The sequence below is a fragment of the Hyla sarda genome, chromosome 4 (assembly GCF_029499605.1).
Source record: "Hyla sarda isolate aHylSar1 chromosome 4, aHylSar1.hap1, whole genome shotgun sequence".
NCBI classification, from domain to species: Eukaryota; Metazoa; Chordata; class Amphibia; order Anura; family Hylidae; genus Hyla; species Hyla sarda.
Window position 1 is genome coordinate 31850125 of NC_079192.1, and position 19198 is coordinate 31869322.

The following is a 19198-nucleotide window of genomic DNA, read 5'->3' on the forward strand; positions in this document are numbered from 1 at the left end:
GTTGCATACGGTTTAATACGTACGTTTAAAAAAAAAAAAAAACAGATACGGTTTTATGTTTGTCCTTATTTAACTAAAGTTCTATTTGTGGGAAGAACTTTCGGCGTGCACTGCGCATGTGCAAACTGCAAAACTGTATTGTGCCAACCGGATGGAACCGTACGCACATACGGTTCTGTACGGTTCCTATAGACCACCATTTAAAAAAAAAAAAAGTATACGGGTTGTATCCGTTTTTTCACCCGGACATAAAACGACAGTAGACTACGGTTTTGTGTACGAAAAAAAAACCCAGATAAAACAGTAAAATGGTGCAAAAAGTACACAACCGGATGCTACGTTTGGCATACGGTTTTCAATTACATGTCTATACATACGGTTTGCAATACGGTTCCATAAGTTTTTTACACTAAAATCGGATACGGGAACCATATTGCAAAAACGAGATGTGAATGCAGCCTTAGTCTGGGTTCACACCTTGTTTTTGCTACACAGTTGAATTTGAAAACCGTATGGAACTGTATTGGAAACCGTATGCATTCACTCTCCATTGAAAACCGTATGCCAAAAGATGCATCCGGTTGTGTATGTTTTGCAACCAGTACGGTTTTGTCAGTTTTTTTCCCGTACCCAAAACTGTAGCCTACCACGGTTTTTGGTCTGGGTGAAAAACCACATTGAAATGTATAGTTTTTTTTTTTTTAACATGGGAGTCAATGGGAACCGTACAGAATCGTACGTGCGTACAATTCCATCCAGTTTTCACCATACGGTTTTTGACTTTGCACAGTTTTTTAGGGGGGGGGGGGGGGGAATTTCAATCAAACAAGTGGAACTTTATTCATAATGGAGTGAAAAGTTAAAAACGTATACTTTTTTTTTTTTCCTTATAAAACGGATGCAACCGGACATCATTTTTCAAACCGTATACGGATTAAAATTTGGACACACGTCTTGATACAGTTTAGTCAGGTTTTGAGGAATCCTTTTTTTTTAAATCAAAAACCTGATATGGGAACTGTATATCAAAAACGTGGTGTGAATCCAGCCTTCTGTAAAACTAGCAATGGCATCACAGCTGTAGAAGCAGAATTATGTCCATATGGCAAATACAGTGGTCCCTCAACATACGATGGTAATCCGTTCCAAATGAGCCATCGTTTGTTGAAACCATCGTATGCTGAGGGATCCGTGCAATGGAAAGTATAGGAAGTTGTACTCACCTGTCCCTGCCGCTCCGGACCGTCACCGCTCGTCACCGCTGCCCTGGATGTCATCCTCCATCGCTGTCGCCGCATCCCCGTGATGTCCGCGACACTCCGGACGTCTCTGCTTCCCCAGGATCCTCGCTCTCCGTCGCCGCCATCACGTCACTACGCACGCCGCTCCTATTGGATGACGGGACGGCGTGCGCGACGACGTGATGAACCACATTGAAATGGCGATGCAGGGGATTTCGAAGAGGACGCTCCTGAGCCCCGAGGACAGGTAAGTGATCGTCACCGCAGCACACGGGGCACCGTAAACGGCTATCCGGTGGCAGCTGAAGCTCTGAGAGGCCATCGCATGTTGAAATGATCGTATGTCGGGACCATCGTAGGCGGGGGGGGGGGGGGGGGCACTGTATGTGCTCACATATAATGTGAAGAATACTTGGCAAAACATTTTTCAGGTCACATAAAAGATACATATTTATTTCTTTGCCATTTTTTGTAATGGACAAACACAAAATAGTCCATTATTTGGAAGTGGGGGGGGAATATTACAATGATTTCCAAATTAATTTTCCATAAAAATCTGATTTGGCGTAACCAATTGCCTTCACAAGTCACATATTTAGTAAATAGGGTCCCACCTGTCTGGAATTTAATCTCAGTACAAATACATCTGTGTCTGGAGATGCCGTGGAGAACGTTCTGCTGCCTGCAACATCCTCCAGCATTACCGGTTTGGCGGTGGGTCAGTAATTGTGTGGGGTGGCATTTCTTTGGGGGCTGCACAGCTCTCCATGTACTTGCCAGAGGTAGCCTGACTGCCATTAGGTACCGAGATCCTCAGACCCCTTGTGAGACCATATGCTGGTGTGGTTGGCCCTGGGTTCCTCCTAATGCAAGACAATGTTAGACCTCATGTGGCTGGAGTGTGTCAGCAGTTCCTGCAAGAGGAAGGCATTGATGCTATGGACTGGCCCGCCTGTTCCCCAGACCTGAATCCGATTGAGCACATCTGGGACATCATGTCTCGCTCCATCCACCAACGCCACGTTGCACCACAGACTGTCCAGGAGTTGGCGGATGCTTTAGTCCAAGTCTGGGAGGACATCCCTCAGGAAACCAGCCGCCACCTCATCAGGAGCATGTCCAGGCATTGTAGGGAGGTCATACGGGCACATGGAGGCCACACACACTACTGAGCCTCATTGGGACTTGTTTTAAGGACATTACATAAAGTAGGATCAGCCTGTAGTGGGGTTTTCCTCTTTGATTTTGAGAGTGACTCCATATCCAGACCTCCATGGGTTGATACATTTGATTTCCATTGATAATTTTTGTGTGATTTTGTTGTCAGCACATTCAACTATGTAAAGAGGAAAGTATTTCATACGATTAGTTCATTCATTCAGATCTAGGATGTGTTATCTTAGGGTTCCCTTTATTTTTTTGAGCAGTGTAGATCAACAGCAGAGGTGGGAGAATGATAAATATTAGTCATGCACCCCACAAATCTGGCCTTTATGGAGACAGCAATCACGCCCCCTCCCATAGACATGCATTGAGGGGCGTGACCGATAAGTCACGAGGAGGCGTGGCCGACCCCTGCAGTGCGAAAACAGCGTTCAGAACATTTAGTTCCATGCTGGCCAGTGGAGAACCCTTTTAATGCTGAGAGGGGGATTCATCTTTCAGCAGGACAATGACCCTAAACATACAGCAAGAGCTAGAATGGAATGGTTTACATCAAAGTATGTTATGTCCTATAATGGCCCAGTCACAGCCCAGAACTGGAGTATTTGTGGTGGTTTGTATGACATTTGGTACAGACTTTCTATGAATCACAATACCGGTTTGGGTCATTTTAGTGTTTCATAAAAATCCTTCATTTTATTCATTATAAAAAACTTATAAGCAGAGAATTCACATTAATCAACAAGGAATGAACTGGAATTAAATAGTGTAGATGGTGTAGATGGTTTCTGGTCCCTGGATCTGTGGCCCATCCTGCACCCTCCTTATATTGTGGTCAGCAGCAGGGCCGTAAATACAAGATTGGCTCCATTACACAGCAATGACACCAAGTTGCAGAGAGAGGAGATGCCATGGTAACGCATGAAGCTTTTGCGCAGGGCTTGGTATTTGGGGTCCTTCTCCCGCAGTCGCTTGTACCCCTCAATGTTGGCGCTTAATCCAATTTCTCCTCCTAGGCCATGCTCACGCTCTATTTCCTGCATCTTAAACATGGCTTTTGTGGTGGCTGGGGAGAACCAGCGAGCGTTGAGTGCAGATAGAACCAACGACATGAAGAAGAGAGCGATCTGCAAAATATATAGGGAAATAAAAAAAATGGATAAAGTGCTATATGGTGTAGTTACCAAGAGTGCAACTAGAAGAGGGAGCCAGAGATACATGAGCGATGTACTCGTGTATCGTTGGTTCTCCCATACAGCTGAATGGAGGGCACGTGCAGACCCCCACTTTGTGCGCATGGAGAGCAAGAGATTGCAGGGGCTTCCAGCGGTCGGACCCCCGCATTCAGACACTATCCATGGGACTTCTCCTTTAACCCCTTCCCGACCTGTGACGTACATGTACGTCATGCAGATACTGGCCGCCGCGCCCGGTAAGATGGTGGCTATCACTGATAGCCAGCCATCTTGCCTCGGGACCTAGGGGGGTTTCGCCCCCCCCCCCTCACAGCGATCGCTCCTATCAGCTAGTCAAATCTGACTAGCTGATGGCAGCATTTCAAACAGAAAAATCCTGAGCAGCGCAGTGTGTGTGTCCCGATCACTGGGATCGGGACACATACAACGCTCTGTAGGAGACCCCCAGTGTCCCTTACCTGTCCCCCTGTATTGTTGCACAACAGCTCCCCCTAAACCTGTTACTGCATGTTTTGTGCACTAGACACTAGGGGGAGCTGTTGTACAGAAGTAAAAAAATAAATTTTATATATATATATATATATATATATATATATATATATATATATATATATTTCTCTGCTCGGCCGTTGATGACTTTTCCTGCATAAATTAGTTCAGCTTTCAGGTGCTCCGGTGGCTGGAAAAGGTGGATACATTCCTAGAAGACTCTTTCCTAGGACTGTATCCACCTTTTCCAGCCAACGGAGCACCTGAAAGCTGAACTCATTTATGCAGGATAAGTAATCAACTGCCGAGCCGAGAAGTTCGTGATGAATCGAATTTACTGTAAGTTCGCTCATCTCTAGATGGCAGCATAAAGTAGACATGTTGTGGATGTGAATTAATAGCTAAGTTTATTTGGCATGACTATTTCTCTTACAAGTAGAGAGTTTCAAACAGAGAGAAATGAAAATTTTTCAAATTTTTCACAACATTTTATTTTTTCACAAAAATCGCTTCATGTATCAACAAAATGTTACCGCTTATATAAAGTACAATATGTCTTGAAAAAACTCTCTCTGAATCACTTTGCCAGGTAAAAGCATTTCAAAGTTATTACCACTTAAAGAGACACATGTCAGATTTGAAAAAACGGACTGGGTCATGAAGGGGTTAAGATGCATGAAAGTTAGCGGGGCCTGCAATGGGATCAGCAACCTCAAGTTATAATTGTCACAGGGGATCAGTATAATTGTCACAGGGGATCACAGGGGATGAGGCCACAAGGTTTACACTCCTGGATTCCTCCATTCTTCTCTGCAGATCCTCTCAGGTTCTGTCAGGGTGGATGGGAACTGTGGGTAGAAGCCATTTTCAGGTCTCTCCAGAGTCTTGGTCGTGTGCTTAGGGGCATTGTCTTGTTGGAAGGTGAACCTTCACCCCAATCTGAGTTCCAGAGCTATGGAACAGGTTTTTATTAAGAATCTCTCTGTACTTTGCTTAATTCAGCTTTTCTCTCAACCCTGACCAGTCTCCCTGTCCCCACAGTAAGATGCTGCCCCCAGCATGATCACTGTAGGGATGGTATTGGGCAGGTGATGGGCAGTACCTGGTTTCCTCCAGACATGATGCTGCCCCCACCATGATCACTGTAGAGATGGTATTGGGCAGGTGATGGGCAGTGCCTGGTTTCCTCCAGACATGATGCTGCCCCCACCATGATCACTGTAGGGATGGTATTGGGCAGGTGATGGGCAGTGCCTGGTTTCCTCCAGACATTATGCTACCCCCACCATGATCACTGTAGGGATGGTATTGGGCAGGTGATGGGCAGTGCCTGGTTTCCTCCAGATATGATGCTGCCCCCACCATGATCACTGTAGGGATGGTATTGGGCAGGTGATGGGCAGTGCCTGGTTTCCTCCAGATATGATGCTGCCCCCACCATGATCACTGTAAGGATGGTATTGGGCAGGTGATGGGCAGTGCCTGGTTTCCTCCAGACATGATGCTGCCCCCACCATGATCACTGTAGGGATGGTATTGGGCAGGTGATGGGCAGTGCCTGGTTTCCCCCAGACATGATGCTGCCCCCATCATGATCACTGTAGGGATGGTATTGGGCAGGTGATGGGCAGTGCCTGGTTTCCCCCAGACATGATGCTGCCCCCACCATGATCACTGTAGGGATGGTATTGGGCGGGTGATGGGCAGTGCCTGGTTTCCTCCAGACATGATGCTGTCCCCACCATGATCACTGTAGGGATGGTATTGGGCAGGTGATGGGCAGTACCTGGTTTCCTCCAAACATGATGCTGCCCCCCACCATGATCACTGTAGGGATGGTATTGGGCAGATGATGGGCAGTACCTGGTTTCCTCCCAGACATGATGCTGCCCCCACCATGATCACTGTAGGGATGGTATTGGGCAGGTGATGGGCAGTACCTGGTTTCCTCCCAGACATGATGCTGCCCCCACCATGATCACTGTAGGGATGGTATTGGGCAGGTGATGGGCAGTGCCTGGTTTCCCCCAGACATGATGCTGCCCCCACCATGATCAATGTAGGGATGGTATTGGGCAGGTGATGGGCAGTGCCTGGTTTCCCCCAGACATGATGCAGCCCCCACCATGATCACTGTAGGGATGGTATTGGGCAGGTGATGGGCAGTGCCTGGTTTCCCCCAGACATGATGCTGCCCCCACCATGATCACTGTAGGGATGGTATTGGGCAGGTGATGGGCAGTACCTGGTTTCCTCCAGACATGATGCTGCCCCCACCATGATCACTGTAGAGATGGTATTGGGCAGGTGATGGGCAGTGCCTGGTTTCCTCCAGACATGATGCTGCCCCCACCATGATCACTGTAGGGATGGTATTGGGCAGGTGATGGGCAGTGCCTGGTTTCCTCCAGACATTATGCTACCCCCACCATGATCACTGTAGGGATGGTATTGGGCAGGTGATGGGCAGTGCCTGGTTTCCTCCAGATATGATGCTGCCCCCACCATGATCACTGTAGGGATGGTATTGGGCAGGTGATGGGCAGTGCCTGGTTTCCTCCAGATATGATGCTGCCCCCACCATGATCACTGTAAGGATGGTATTGGGCAGGTGATGGGCAGTGCCTGGTTTCCTCCAGACATGATGCTGCCCCCACCATGATCACTGTAGGGATGGTATTGGGCAGGTGATGGGCAGTGCCTGGTTTCCCCCAGACATGATGCTGCCCCCATCATGATCACTGTAGGGATGGTATTGGGCAGGTGATGGGCAGTGCCTGGTTTCCCCCAGACATGATGCTGCCCCCACCATGATCACTGTAGGGATGGTATTGGGCGGGTGATGGGCAGTGCCTGGTTTCCTCCAGACATGATGCTGTCCCCACCATGATCACTGTAGGGATGGTATTGGGCAGGTGATGGGCAGTACCTGGTTTCCTCCAAACATGATGCTGCCCCCCACCATGATCACTGTAGGGATGGTATTGGGCAGATGATGGGCAGTACCTGGTTTCCTCCCAGACATGATGCTGCCCCCACCATGATCACTGTAGGGATGGTATTGGGCAGGTGATGGGCAGTACCTGGTTTCCTCCCAGACATGATGCTGCCCCCACCATGATCACTGTAGGGATGGTATTGGGCAGGTGATGGGCAGTGCCTGGTTTCCCCCAGACATGATGCTGCCCCCACCATGATCAATGTAGGGATGGTATTGGGCAGGTGATGGGCAGTGCCTGGTTTCCCCCAGACATGATGCAGCCCCCACCATGATCACTGTAGGGATGGTATTGGGCAGGTGATGGGCAGTGCCTGGTTTCCCCCAGACATGATGCAGCCCCCACCATGATCACTGTAGGGATGGTATTAGGCAGGTGATGGGCAGTACCTGGTTTCCTCCAGACAGGATGCTGCCCCCAGCATGATCACTGTAGAGATGGTATTAGGCAGGTGATGGGCAGTACCTGGTTTCCTCCAGACATGATGCTGCCCCCACCATGATCACTGTAGGGATGGTATTGGGCAGGGGATGGGCAGTACCTGGTTTCCTCCAGACATGATGCTGCCTCCACCATGATCACTGTAGGGATGGTATTGGGCAGGGGATGGGCAGTGCCTGGTTTCCTCCAGATATGATGCTGCCCCCACCATGATCACTGTAAGGATGGTATTGGGCAGGTGATGGGCAGTGCCTGGTTTCCTCCAGACATGATGCTGCCCCCACCATGATCACTGTAGGGATGGTATTGGGCAGGTGATGGGCAGTGCCTGGTTTCCCCCAGACATGATGCTGCCCCCATCATGATCACTGTAGGGATGGTATTGGGCGGGTGATGGGCAGTGCCTGGTTTCCTCCAGACATGATGCTGTCCCCACCATGATCACTGTAGGGATGGTATTGGGCAGGTGATGGGCAGTACCTGGTTTCCTCCAAACATGATGCTGCCCCCCACCATGATCACTGTAGGGATGGTATTGGGCAGATGATGGGCAGTACCTGGTTTCCTCCCAGACATGATGCTGCCCCCACCATGATCACTGTAGGGATGGTATTGGGCTGGTGATGGGCAGTGCCTGGTTTCCCCCAGACATGATGCTGCCCCCACCATGATCACTGTAGGGATGGTATTGGGCAGGTGATGGGCAGTACCTGGTTTCCTCCCAGACATGATGCTGCCCCTACCATGATCACTGTAGGGATGGTATTGGGCAGGTGATGGGCAGTACCTGGTCTCCTCCAGACATGATGCTGCCCCCATCATGATCACTGTAGAGATGGTATCAGGCAGGTGATGGGCAGTGCCTGGTTTCCCCCAGACATGATGCTGCCCCCACCATGATCAATGTAGGGATGGTATTGGGCAGGTGATGGGCAGTGCCTGGTTTCCCCCAGACATGATGCAGCCCCCACCATGATCACTGTAGGGATGGTATTGGGCAGGTGATGGGCAGTGCCTGGTTTCCCCCAGACATGATGCAGCCCCCACCATGATCACTGTAGGGATGGTATTGGGCAGGTGATGGGCAGTGCCTGGTTTCCTCCAGACATGATGCTGCCCCCACCATGATCACTGTAGGGATGGTATTGGGCAGGTGATGGGCAGTACCTGGTTTCCTCCAGACAGGATGCTGCCCCCAGCATGATCACTGTAGAGATGGTATTAGGCAGGTGATGGGCAGTACCTGGTTTCCTCCAGACATGATGCTGCCCCCACCATGATCACTGTAGGGATGGTATTGGGCAGGGGATGGGCAGTACCTGGTTTCCTCCAGACATGATGCTGCCTCCACCATGATCACTGTAGGGATGGTATTGGGCAGGGGATGGGCAGTGCCTGGTTTCCTCCAGACATGATGCTGCCCCCACTATGATCACTGTAGGGATGGTATTGGGCAGGTGATGGGCAGTGCCTGGTTTCCCCCAGACATGATGCTGTCCCCACCATGATCACTGTAGAGATGGTATTGGGCAGGTGATGGGCAGTGCCTGGTTTCCCCCAGACATGATGCTGCCTCCACCATGATCACTGTAGGGATGGTATTGGGCAGGTGATGGGCAGTACCTGGTTTCCTCCAGACATGATGCGGCCCCCACCATGATCACTGTAGGGATGGTATTGGGCAGGTGATGGGCAGTGCCTGGTTTCCCCCAGACATGATGCGGCCCCCACCATGATCACTTTAGGGATGGTATTGGACAGGTGATGGGCAGTGCCTGGTTTCCTCCAGACATGATGCTTTGAATTGAGGCCAGAAAGTTCAATCTTTGTTTCTTGAGACCTGAGAATCTTGTTTCTCACAGTCGGATCCTTACATGCTCTTTCTTGCAAACTTCAGGCGGCTTTCATGTGTCTAAGGCTGGGTTCACATTACGTTTTTACCAATACGGGACCATATACGTAATGTATTTCAATGAGCGGACCGGAGTGAAATGCTAACTCCAGTCGGCTCATTGAAATACATTACATACGGGCTGCATATGGCTGGGATACGGGAGCGCCCGGTTTTAGCTCCCCCAGCCGTATACGGTCCCTTATTGGTAAAAATGTAATGTGAACCCAGCCTTATACTGAGCAGAGGCTTCTTTCTGGTCACTCTGCCATGAAGCCCAGATTGTGGCAGGTGTTTTTGTCCCCTTCTCGTGATCTGTGCCTCCACACAATCCTGTCTTTGAGCTCTACAGATAGTACTTTCCTCCTCAAGACTTGGTATTTGTTCTGATTTACATTGTCAGCTGTGAAACCTTATATAGACAGGGCTGTGTGTTCCCAAATCCTGTCCAGTCATCTGAATTTACCCCAGGTGACTCCAACCAAGGTGGAGAAACATCTCAGAGATGATCGAGAAATGGGAGGAGCCAGAGCTAAATATCAAGTGTCATAGAAAAGGGTCTGAATACTTATGTCCTTGCAAAATTTTAGTTTTAAATTTGTTATAAATTAAAAAAAAAATTGTTCTAAAATTCGATTTTCACATTCTCATTGAGTGCAGAATGATAGAGGGGGGGGGGTCCTATATACACACACAACTAAAATGTATTAAATAAATAATTATTAATAATAATTATATATATATATATATATATATATATATATAAATAAATTATTTCTTTTTAGAATTAGGCCACAACATAAAATATGAAAGGGTCTGAAGACTGAATGCATTGTATGTATAAGGATATAGGGAGGACTCATCTGTACTTATGTCCTTGTGACATTTTTGTTTTAAATGGGCACTGTCATGAAATAAAAAAATTGATATGTTGTAGTACTTAAGTACTACAACATATCTCTAATAAACTTTAATTTAAAAATGTGATTTTAAACCAGTTTAAAATCACTTTTAAATTCGGCCACTAGGGGTCACCCTCCTAGTGGCCGAATGCATTCTGCAGTGACGTCACTACAGAATTTCGACTCATTGAAGACTGGCAACGAGTCAAAATTCAGTCACTCCGGTACTTGCTCCCACCTGTCAATCAGACAGGCGGGAGCGAGCACTTTGCAGGAAGTGGATGCGCGCAGGCTCGGGGACAAGGTAAAGTATTATGCCGGGGGGGGGTTGAGCATTCACCTATACAGTATGCCTCCAGTTTCCCCACTACAACTCCCAGCATGCCCTGACAGCCAATAGATGTCAGGGCAAGCTGGGAGTTGCAGTGGGGAAACAGCTGGAGGCAGCCTGTATAGGTGAACTACGGGCGGAAGTGTCGGCCCCAGCAGGCATCAGTGACGTGGTGCCTGCTGGAGAAGTCTGTCTGGTAGTGAGCACACTGCCAGGCAGACAAAAGGCATTTTTAATATGTAAAAAAAATAAAATTAAATTAAAGGCAGGGAGGGGGTTAGGGATAGATGGGTAATAGGCAGGGACAGAAAAAAAAAAAAGTGATGGTGGGAGCTACTCTTTAAATTTTATAAATTTGCAAAGAAAATTCTAAAGTTCGACTTTCACATTCTCATTTAGTGTGGAATGATGGGGGGGGGGGGGGGGGTTCCTATATACACATAACTAAAATTAATAATAAAAAAAATATATATAATAAAATTATTATTATTAATTATTTATTTTTACGCAACATAAAATATAAAAGGGTCTGATGACTGATTGCATTGTATGTATACAGATATAGGGAGGACTCACCTGTACTTATGTCCTCGTGAACTTTTTGTTTAAAATTTTATAAATTTGCACAAAAAAAAAATCTAAAATTTGATTTTCACATTCTCATTCAGTGCGGAATGATAGGGGGGGGGGGTCCTATATACACATATCATTAATTAAATTATATATATATTTATTAATTTATTATTATTATTATTATTATTATTAATAATAATAATAATAATATTATTATTATTATCGTTTTTATTTTTAGAATAAGGCCGCAACCTAAAATATGAAAGGGTCTGAAGACTGAATGCATTGTATGTATACGGATATAGGGAGGACTCACCTGTACGCTCTCAGAGGTGGACAGCAGCTCCCGCGGATGATACGCTGCGAACACGGCCAGGTTCACGAAGGAGGCGCACAGGACGATATGACCGTAGAAAGGGAAGAGCTTACTCTGGACCAGTCCAAACATATGCCGGGGGACCCCCCTGATCATCACGAAGCCTGCGGGAAGAACAGAGCGATGGGTCACCTACGCCTTGATGCACCGTGCACACTCACATTAAAGGAGTGTCCGCAATACGTGATCTCTGGACCGCAGTCACCTGCCACAAACGTCACCCAGCACTGCATGCCCCATGATGCCGACAGCACCAGGAGGTAGACCACCTTCACCAGACTCCCGGGATCCCCCTCCGCCGACATCCTAGAGAGAAACACAGCACAAAATGCTTATTATTATTCTCATCATCCAGTATACTTCTACCCCCATCATACATCACTACACCCATTTACAGCAGTGTTTCCCAACCAGGGTGCCTCCAGCTGTTGCAAAACTACAACTCCCAGCATGCCCGGACAGCCGATGGCTGTCCGGGCATGCTGGGAGTTGTAGTTTTGCAACAGCTGGAGGTCCACAGTTTGGAGACCACTGATATATGGTACAGTACAGTGTTTTTCAGCTGCTGAGAGTTGTCTTGCAACAGCTGGAGGCACCCTGGTTGGGAAACACTGTTCTACAGGCCCGGCCTCTAGTTATGGCTGCGCCGAGTCATCGCCCGGCAGATAAGGAGAGAGAAGTTCTGTACATGATAAGCGGCCAATGCTTCAGCTTGGGAACGGCGCCATGAACTTGTACCCACAATGTTCAAGAAAGAAAGGTAGGGGGGGGGGGGGGGGGGGGGGCTCAGCTAGAAAAATATAAATGAACCTGGGTGCTTAACCAACATTATATAGAACCGACACTGCAACAAACCCAGAAATAATGTACAAATGGAAGCACACCAAGGAAATATTCAATTAATACAAAATGTAACAATCTTTATTAGGAGCACATGATTGACATAGCAGAAAAAACAATAATAACAGACACAGAAAAATGAATTAAAACCACTTAAAAAGGCCCATATCGGGCCACACCACACAGATGAGACATAGTGTAGGTCTCATCCGGACCAGGGTGTCATGTGCAAAATACACAGGATAAACCTATATACAGAGGTGTCACAGTAGATATCAGACAATGACATGCGGTATATCTGGAAATAAAGGGCCAAGCAAACAATAAATATGAAATAATAAATAAGATAAAGATGCCAGCAAGAAATGAATAAGTGAGGTCAGATAGGAGGCAAGGCCTGCATGAGGTGGGAGCAAATGTCACCCATATGCCCGGTCCGAAAAAACCTCCACGCGTTCCGTCACTGAGCGACTTCCTCAGGAGTGTGGAGACGTGAACGAACACTGTGTCTTATATACAAAAAGTAAATCACAAAAAAATACAGGAAATACCTTGCAGGTGTGACCATGGAGACCACGCCGCCGCCATCTTGTTGTGTCGGCTGACACAGAGGGGCGTAACCACATCATGTGACATCGTTGATAATACCCATAGAATGTCCAAAATCTCCAACAAAATGGCGTCCATACATTAATCGGTGTCCTCAGACGCCGCCAAGATGGCGTCATAATGTAATAGATAGGAGTATTCCCATAGAGACGTCTTAGGAAAAGTCATCAACTGCCGAGCCGAGAAGTTCGCGACGAATCGAATTTACTGTAAGTTCGCTCATCTCTAGTTACTTCTTAGGCTGGGTAGAGATAAGCAGCGTTCTGCATATATTTATAAATAAACATATGCACGCTCCTATTGACCGAGCATACTCGTTACTTTTTAGTCTGCGGTGCCATACATTTATTTATAGAAAAACATACGCACGCTTATTTCGACCGAGAATGGATATCGATGACAGGTTGCGTTACAGTGTATCAGTGCAGTCTTTGTGACTGCAGTCCCTTTAAAGGAGTAGTCCAGTGGTGACCCAGTGGTGAACAAATTATCCCCTATCCTAAGGATAGGGGATAAGTTTGAGATCGCGGGGGTCCGACTGCTGGGGCCCCCTGCGATCTTTTGTACGGAGCCCCGACAGCCCGTGGGAAGGGGGCGTGTCAACCTTCGCACGAAGTGGCGGCCGACACGCCCCCTCAATACAACTCTATGGCAGAGTACGGCAATCTCCGGCTCTGCCATTGAGATGTATTGAGGGGGCGTGTCGGCCGCCGCTTCGTGCTATCTGGCCGGAGAGCCTGGCCCCCGTACAGAGAGATCGCAGGGGGCCCCAGCAGTCGGACCCCCCGCGATCTCAAACTTATCCCCTATCCTTAGGATAGGGGATAAGTTTTTCACCACTGGATTACCCCTTTGATGTCTCTATTTCACTGTTTCCCCAAGCTGGGTGCCTCCAGCTGTTGCAAATCTACAATTCCCAGCATGCTCGGACAGCCAAGGGTAGGTTTCAAGGTCGCAACATAGGTTTCGTTTCAATGTATCAGTGCATTCATGTAATGAGCCCTGCAGATAAATGTCTGTATTGCAGTGTTTTCCAACAACTGTGCCTCCAGCTGTTGCAAAACTACAACTCCCAGCATGCCCGGACAGCCAACGGCTGTCCGGGCAAGCTGGGAGTTGTAGTTTTGCAACAGCTGGAGGCACACTGATTGGAAAACACTGTTCTATGGTAAAAACTCCCTCATCTAACCAGCTGCACAACATGGAAACCATCAGCAGCTACCCTGGAGAACTACGAATTTCATCAAGACTTTTAAAATAGGAAAGGAAACACACAAATAACGTCATTAGTCTAAATACGTGATGTCATAACGTCCGCCGCCTCCTGTACCTGCCAGTCACCTACTTCACAGTCTGAGAGCAGCCGAGCGACAGACATCTACTTCCGGGCTCTTGGCTTAGTCTAGAAGGGTCTGGCTGCAGACTGGAGCTTCACTCAAGACAGGAAACATGTGACCTCCACTTCTTCACTTATTGTGGAGGTTTTTTTTTTTTTTCTTTATCAACTTTATTCTATCACCCAACCAACTGACACAAAATGAAAGTGGAACTCCGCTCTAGTCAGGAAACATGACTTTTTTTTTTAAATCAACTTTATTGTAACAGACAACCAATAGACACAATAATTCTGAAAACGAATCAATTTGCCTGATTTCTTGTTCTTAACCCCTTAAAGAAGTAGTCCAGTGCTGAAAAACGTATTCTCTATCCGGAATGGCTACAACATTTTGTTTGGCTTATTTTGGCCTGGTGTTGAAGAAAACTTCCCTCTCATTTGTCTCCTCTACGATGACGATTTTATGGAGGTTTTTTTTCTCTTAAAAATAATAGGTATGGGGGAGATTTATTAAAACCTGTCCAGAGGAAAAGTTGCCCAGTTGCCCATAGCAACCAATCAGATTGCTACTTTCATTTTTCAGGGACCCTTTCAAAAATGAAAGAAGCGATCTGATTGGTTGCTATGGGCAACTCAGCAACTTTTCCTCTGGACAGGTTTTGATAAGTCTCCCCCATTGAATGTGTTTTTCTATTTGTAATTTTTCTCTCCTGTGTCTTCCTCATTGCAAGTCATGTGATTTATTTATTATGTGACTTAAAGGAGTACTCCAGTGCAGAGTATTCCTGCTCCGTCCTGCCCGGGCTGTAAAATAAATGAAAATGAACCATCACTCACCTCCCCGGGTTCCCGCGGAGCGTCACTACAGCTGATCGGTCCTCCGGTCCATCTCCTTCATACTTCCGGGTGTAACGAAGCGTCACATGGCGCTCAGCCTATCACCAGCTGAGGCAGAACATCGCGGCGGCCGGTGATAGGCTGAGCGCCATGTGACGCTTCGTTACACCCGGAAGTATGAAGGAGATGGACCGGAGGACTGATCAGCTGTAGTGGCGCTCCGCGGGAACCCAGGGAGGTGAGTGATGGTTCATTTTCATTTATTTTGCTGCCCGGGCAGGACGGAGCAGGAATACTCTGCACTAGAGTACTAGTAGCTCCCACCATCTCATATTTATTTTACTCTGTCCCTACCTATAGGTAATCTATCCCTAACCCCCTCCCTGCCTTTAAAATTTTTTTGGGGGACTTACATAGCGGTCATCTTCTGGTCTTCTTGCTTGCTGCTCTTTCCTCTCCCGGAAGCCGGCTTCCCCAGCAGGCGTCACGTCACTGAAGCCTGCTAGGCAAAGACTTCCGCCCTCACTTCATCTATGCTGCGCTCGCGTCGGGAGCGCGCATAAATGATCAGCCAATCGCATGGCAGGCTGCTCCGGGGTCTCCTCCTCCCTGTTTATCTGTACATGTGATACCCGGAGAGGAGGAGTATAGGAGTAGCCTGCATAGCGACAGACACCTGCCGAGACCCGGGACCGAGAGTGTGTTTATAATGGTTAGTTTTTATTCAAAACTATTCAAAACCCTCCCCTCCTTTCATAAAACCATTTTACTTTTAATAACTTATAGCAAAATAAATAAGACCTCAGATCAGACTTACCCCGGCATGTAAACTAGTAGTGGAGCATCAGCGCGGCACTGATAACTAGTGTGCGCGCGCCGTCTCCACTGCAGTGTACATGTCGGGGGCGGGGATGAATGGGCTGCGCGCGACTATAACCAGCCAATGCACGCTGCCCCGGCGTTTAATGCGCTCGCTCCCGCCTGTCTGATTGACAGGCAGGGAGCAAGCGCAGCCGAAAAGAAAAAGGACTGATTTTGCCCAGCCAAAAACAGTCCTTTTTCTGGCGTGACGTCACGCCAGGCTGCAGCCGGCCACTAGGAGGGTGACCCCTAGTGGCCGGTTTTTAAACGTAAATTTCACCATGAAAAAAAATAAATAAATAATGGAAGTACTACAACATTTCAAAAAATAAAGTTGATGACAGTGCCCATTTAAGGATTTCTATTGAAGAATTGGGGGGAAAAAGACCCCAGAAAAAAATGTTTGTCTGGTGTTTTTATCCACCTATAGAAATCTATTAATGGAAAAACTACACAATTTCTTAAAAAATTGCCATAACCAGAGCACACTCCCATTTTGAGAACCTGCCACTGATCCTAAAAATGACATTTAAAGGGGTACTCCGCTGCTCTGCGTTTGGAACAAACTGTTCCGAACACTGGAGCCGGGAGCTCGTGATGTCATAGCCCCGCCCCCTCATGATGTCACACCCAGCCCCCTCAATGCAAGTCTATGGAAGGGGGCTTGACGGCTGTCTATGACATCACAAGCTCCAGGCAGGATGAACGTTCCCGCACCATGACGTGTATACTCGTCCATGGTTCTCGTGGGTGCTGCACAGTGTACCCACAAGATCGCGGCAGGGACCCTGCCGCAATGCCGGGACCGAAGTAAACTTCGGTCCCGGCATTTTAACCCTTACAGCCACGGTCGGAAGTGACCGCTGGCTGTAAGTGTTATGACAGAGGGAGGGAGCTCCCTCTGTCTTCCCTGCAGCACCCCGCAGCGCGATCGCGGGGTGCTGTGTGTAATCCCCGGCGGGCGGGGACCTGCCACACTGCCGGGACCGAAGAAAACTTTGGTCCTAGCAGTTTAACCCTTACAGCCTTGGTCGGAAGCGACCGCGAGCTGTGAGGAGTTTTGACAGAGTGAGGGGGGCTCCCTCTGTCTCTCTCCTGTAGCACCCCGCAACGATCGCGGGGTGCTGCTGCTTACCTGGGCAGCCAGGGGTCTTTACAAGGACCACCAGGTCTGCCCTGGTTATTGCCTGCCAGGACGTGCCAGAGGCTGTGTAAAACTAGCAGGCAGCATATATGTGCAATGCTTTGGAATACTAAGTATTCCAAAGCATTAACAAAAAGTGAAAAAAAAAAAAAATGTGTAAAAAAAAAAATTATAAAAAGTGTAAAAAAAAAAAAAAAAAACACATTTATTAAATAAATATAATAAAAAATAAAAATGTCAACACTCACAATAATGAGCTCCCTGCTGCGGCTAGGTAGCTTTATGTGTCTACTCATATTGGCGTATTTCCCGCCGGCAGTCATGAGCGGACACACTGAGCTACCCAGCCGCAGCAGTGATCTCGCCCTTGTGACTGCTGGGGGGCATCCGCGGTGTGAAATATACTGCGGATGCATTCTATGTGACCCTACACTGCGTCCCATTCATACTGCGTTTCCGCAGTGTTAGAGGTATCCATCAGCTTCACGTCAAAAAGAGTGATGCTGACGTATACTGTAGCAGCTCCATCCATTTCTGAATGAGACGGGTACAGTATACATTGGATCCCTTTTTTGACATGACAACGGACACCGATACTGCAGAAACACAGTATGAATGGGGACTATTCATATAATGATGCCCTGAAAGCCAAAGGTGGCTCCTCTCCTTCTTGGTCCTACCAGGCGGTCAACCAGATATGGCCTAAGTAGGGGTACTGCCCAGCCCGGGACAAACAGGGTGATAAAATATGGGGTACATTTCCTCCATTTCAAAAGCGACTTACCAAAATGATGTCCCACAAATGAAGAATTTGTGGGAAAAAAAGCTAATTTCTATTTTTTCCACTGACTTTGAAATTATTCTAGCCACACTATAAGGGCTCAATGTACTCACTTTTGCCCTAGGTGAATACTTTAGGGGGTGTAGTTTTGAAAATGGGGTCACATCTGGGGGTGCGGTATTGTTCTGACAGCTAGAATGCTTTTCAATATGAAGTGCGGCCAATGATCTGTATAATGATATCCTGAAAGCCAAATGGGGCTCCTCTCCTTCTGGGTCCCACCATGTGGCCATGCAACCAAATATGGCCTAAGCGGGGGTATTACCGAGCACGGGAAGAACAGCGTAATAAAATATGGGGCGCATTTTCTACTTTTCAGATGCAATGTACAAAAATATGTCCCCCAAATGATGCATTTGTGAATAAAAAAGAAAATTAAAATGTTTTCACTTACTTTGTATCCATTCCAGCCACACAAAAAGGACTCAAAGGACTCACTTTTGGTCTAGATGAATACTTTAGGGGGTGTAGTTTCCAAAATAGGGTCACTTGTGGGGGTTTTATATAGTTCTGGCAGCTAAAACCCTTCGCAGGTATGAAGTGTGGCTTGTAATCCATTTGGCCTAAAATGATGCCCTGAAAGCCAAATGGCGCTCCTCTCCTTCTGGGTCCTACCACACGTCCAAGGAACCATATATGGCCAAAGCGGGGGTATTTCCAAACACGGGCAGAGCAGCTTAATAAAATATAGGGTGCATTTTTTGCAATATCAGAAGTGATGTACAAAAAATATGTCCCACAAATGATGCATTTGTGAAAAAAATGCAAATTTCGAATTTTTAACACTGACAAAAAACTATGGTGTTAAAATACTCACTGTACCCCCTAGCGAATACCTTGAGGGGTCTAGTTTTTAAAATGGGGTCATTTGGGGGGTGTTCCTATGTTCTACTACCTTCAAATTTCTGCAAACCTTGCATTGCACATAAAAAAGATGTACTTTTCCAATTTTCAAAATTTCAAGTTACCGTATATACTCGAGTATAAGCCGAGTTTTTCAGCACGATTTTTCGTGCTGAAAACACCCCCCTCGGCTTATACTCGAGTGAACTCCCCCACCCGCAGTGGTCTTCAACCTGCGGACTTCCAGAGGTTTCAAAACTACAACTCCCAGCAAGCCAGGGCAG

At 47.4% G+C, this 19198-nt stretch overlaps 2 protein-coding genes across 7 annotated transcripts in view; one reads left to right on the forward strand and one right to left on the reverse strand.

Moving 5' to 3' along the window:
• Positions 1-3073: 3073 nt before the first annotated feature.
• On the reverse strand, positions 3074-14515 carry TMEM205 (transmembrane protein 205). Of its 3 annotated transcripts, none has more exons than XM_056570390.1 (4): positions 14383-14515; positions 11809-11909; positions 11544-11707; positions 3074-3532 (listed from the first exon to the last, which is right to left on the reverse strand). In XM_056570390.1, the coding sequence occupies exons 2-4, from the start codon at positions 11906-11908 to the stop codon at positions 3230-3232; spliced, it is 567 nt and encodes a 188-aa protein (XP_056426365.1). In that variant the 5' UTR covers position 11909; positions 14383-14515; the 3' UTR covers positions 3074-3229. The 3 variants fall into 3 exon arrangements, with proteins under 3 accessions (XP_056426365.1, XP_056426366.1, XP_056426363.1); XM_056570391.1 differs by having other exon boundaries at positions 14398-14439; XM_056570388.1 differs by lacking the exon at positions 14383-14515 and adding an exon at positions 12995-13461.
• A 146-nt stretch (positions 14516-14661) lies between these two features.
• Positions 14662-19198, forward strand: part of PLPPR2 (phospholipid phosphatase related 2) — a 38332-nt gene continuing 33795 nt past the window's right edge. The window contains exon 1 of one of the 4 annotated variants that reach the window (XM_056570381.1): positions 14662-14882. In XM_056570381.1, the coding sequence (XP_056426356.1) occupies positions 14852-14882 (31 nt within the window). In that variant the 5' untranslated portion in view covers positions 14662-14851. The remainder of the gene's footprint in view (positions 14883-19198) is intronic. The other 3 variants (XM_056570380.1, XM_056570378.1, XM_056570377.1) reach the window with 3 other exon arrangements.

Excerpts from the sequence above, each read along its gene's own strand:
- TMEM205 (XM_056570388.1), bottom strand. Across the intron at positions 11,708-11,808 it reads CTGGGTGACGTTTGTGGCAG|GCTTCGTGATGATCAGGGGG; the intron begins GTGACTGCGGTC and ends TTCTTCCCGCAG. Across the intron at positions 3,533-11,543 it reads CCACCTCTGAGAGCGTACAG|ATCGCTCTCTTCTTCATGTC; the intron begins GTGAGTCCTCCC and ends TATATTTTGCAG.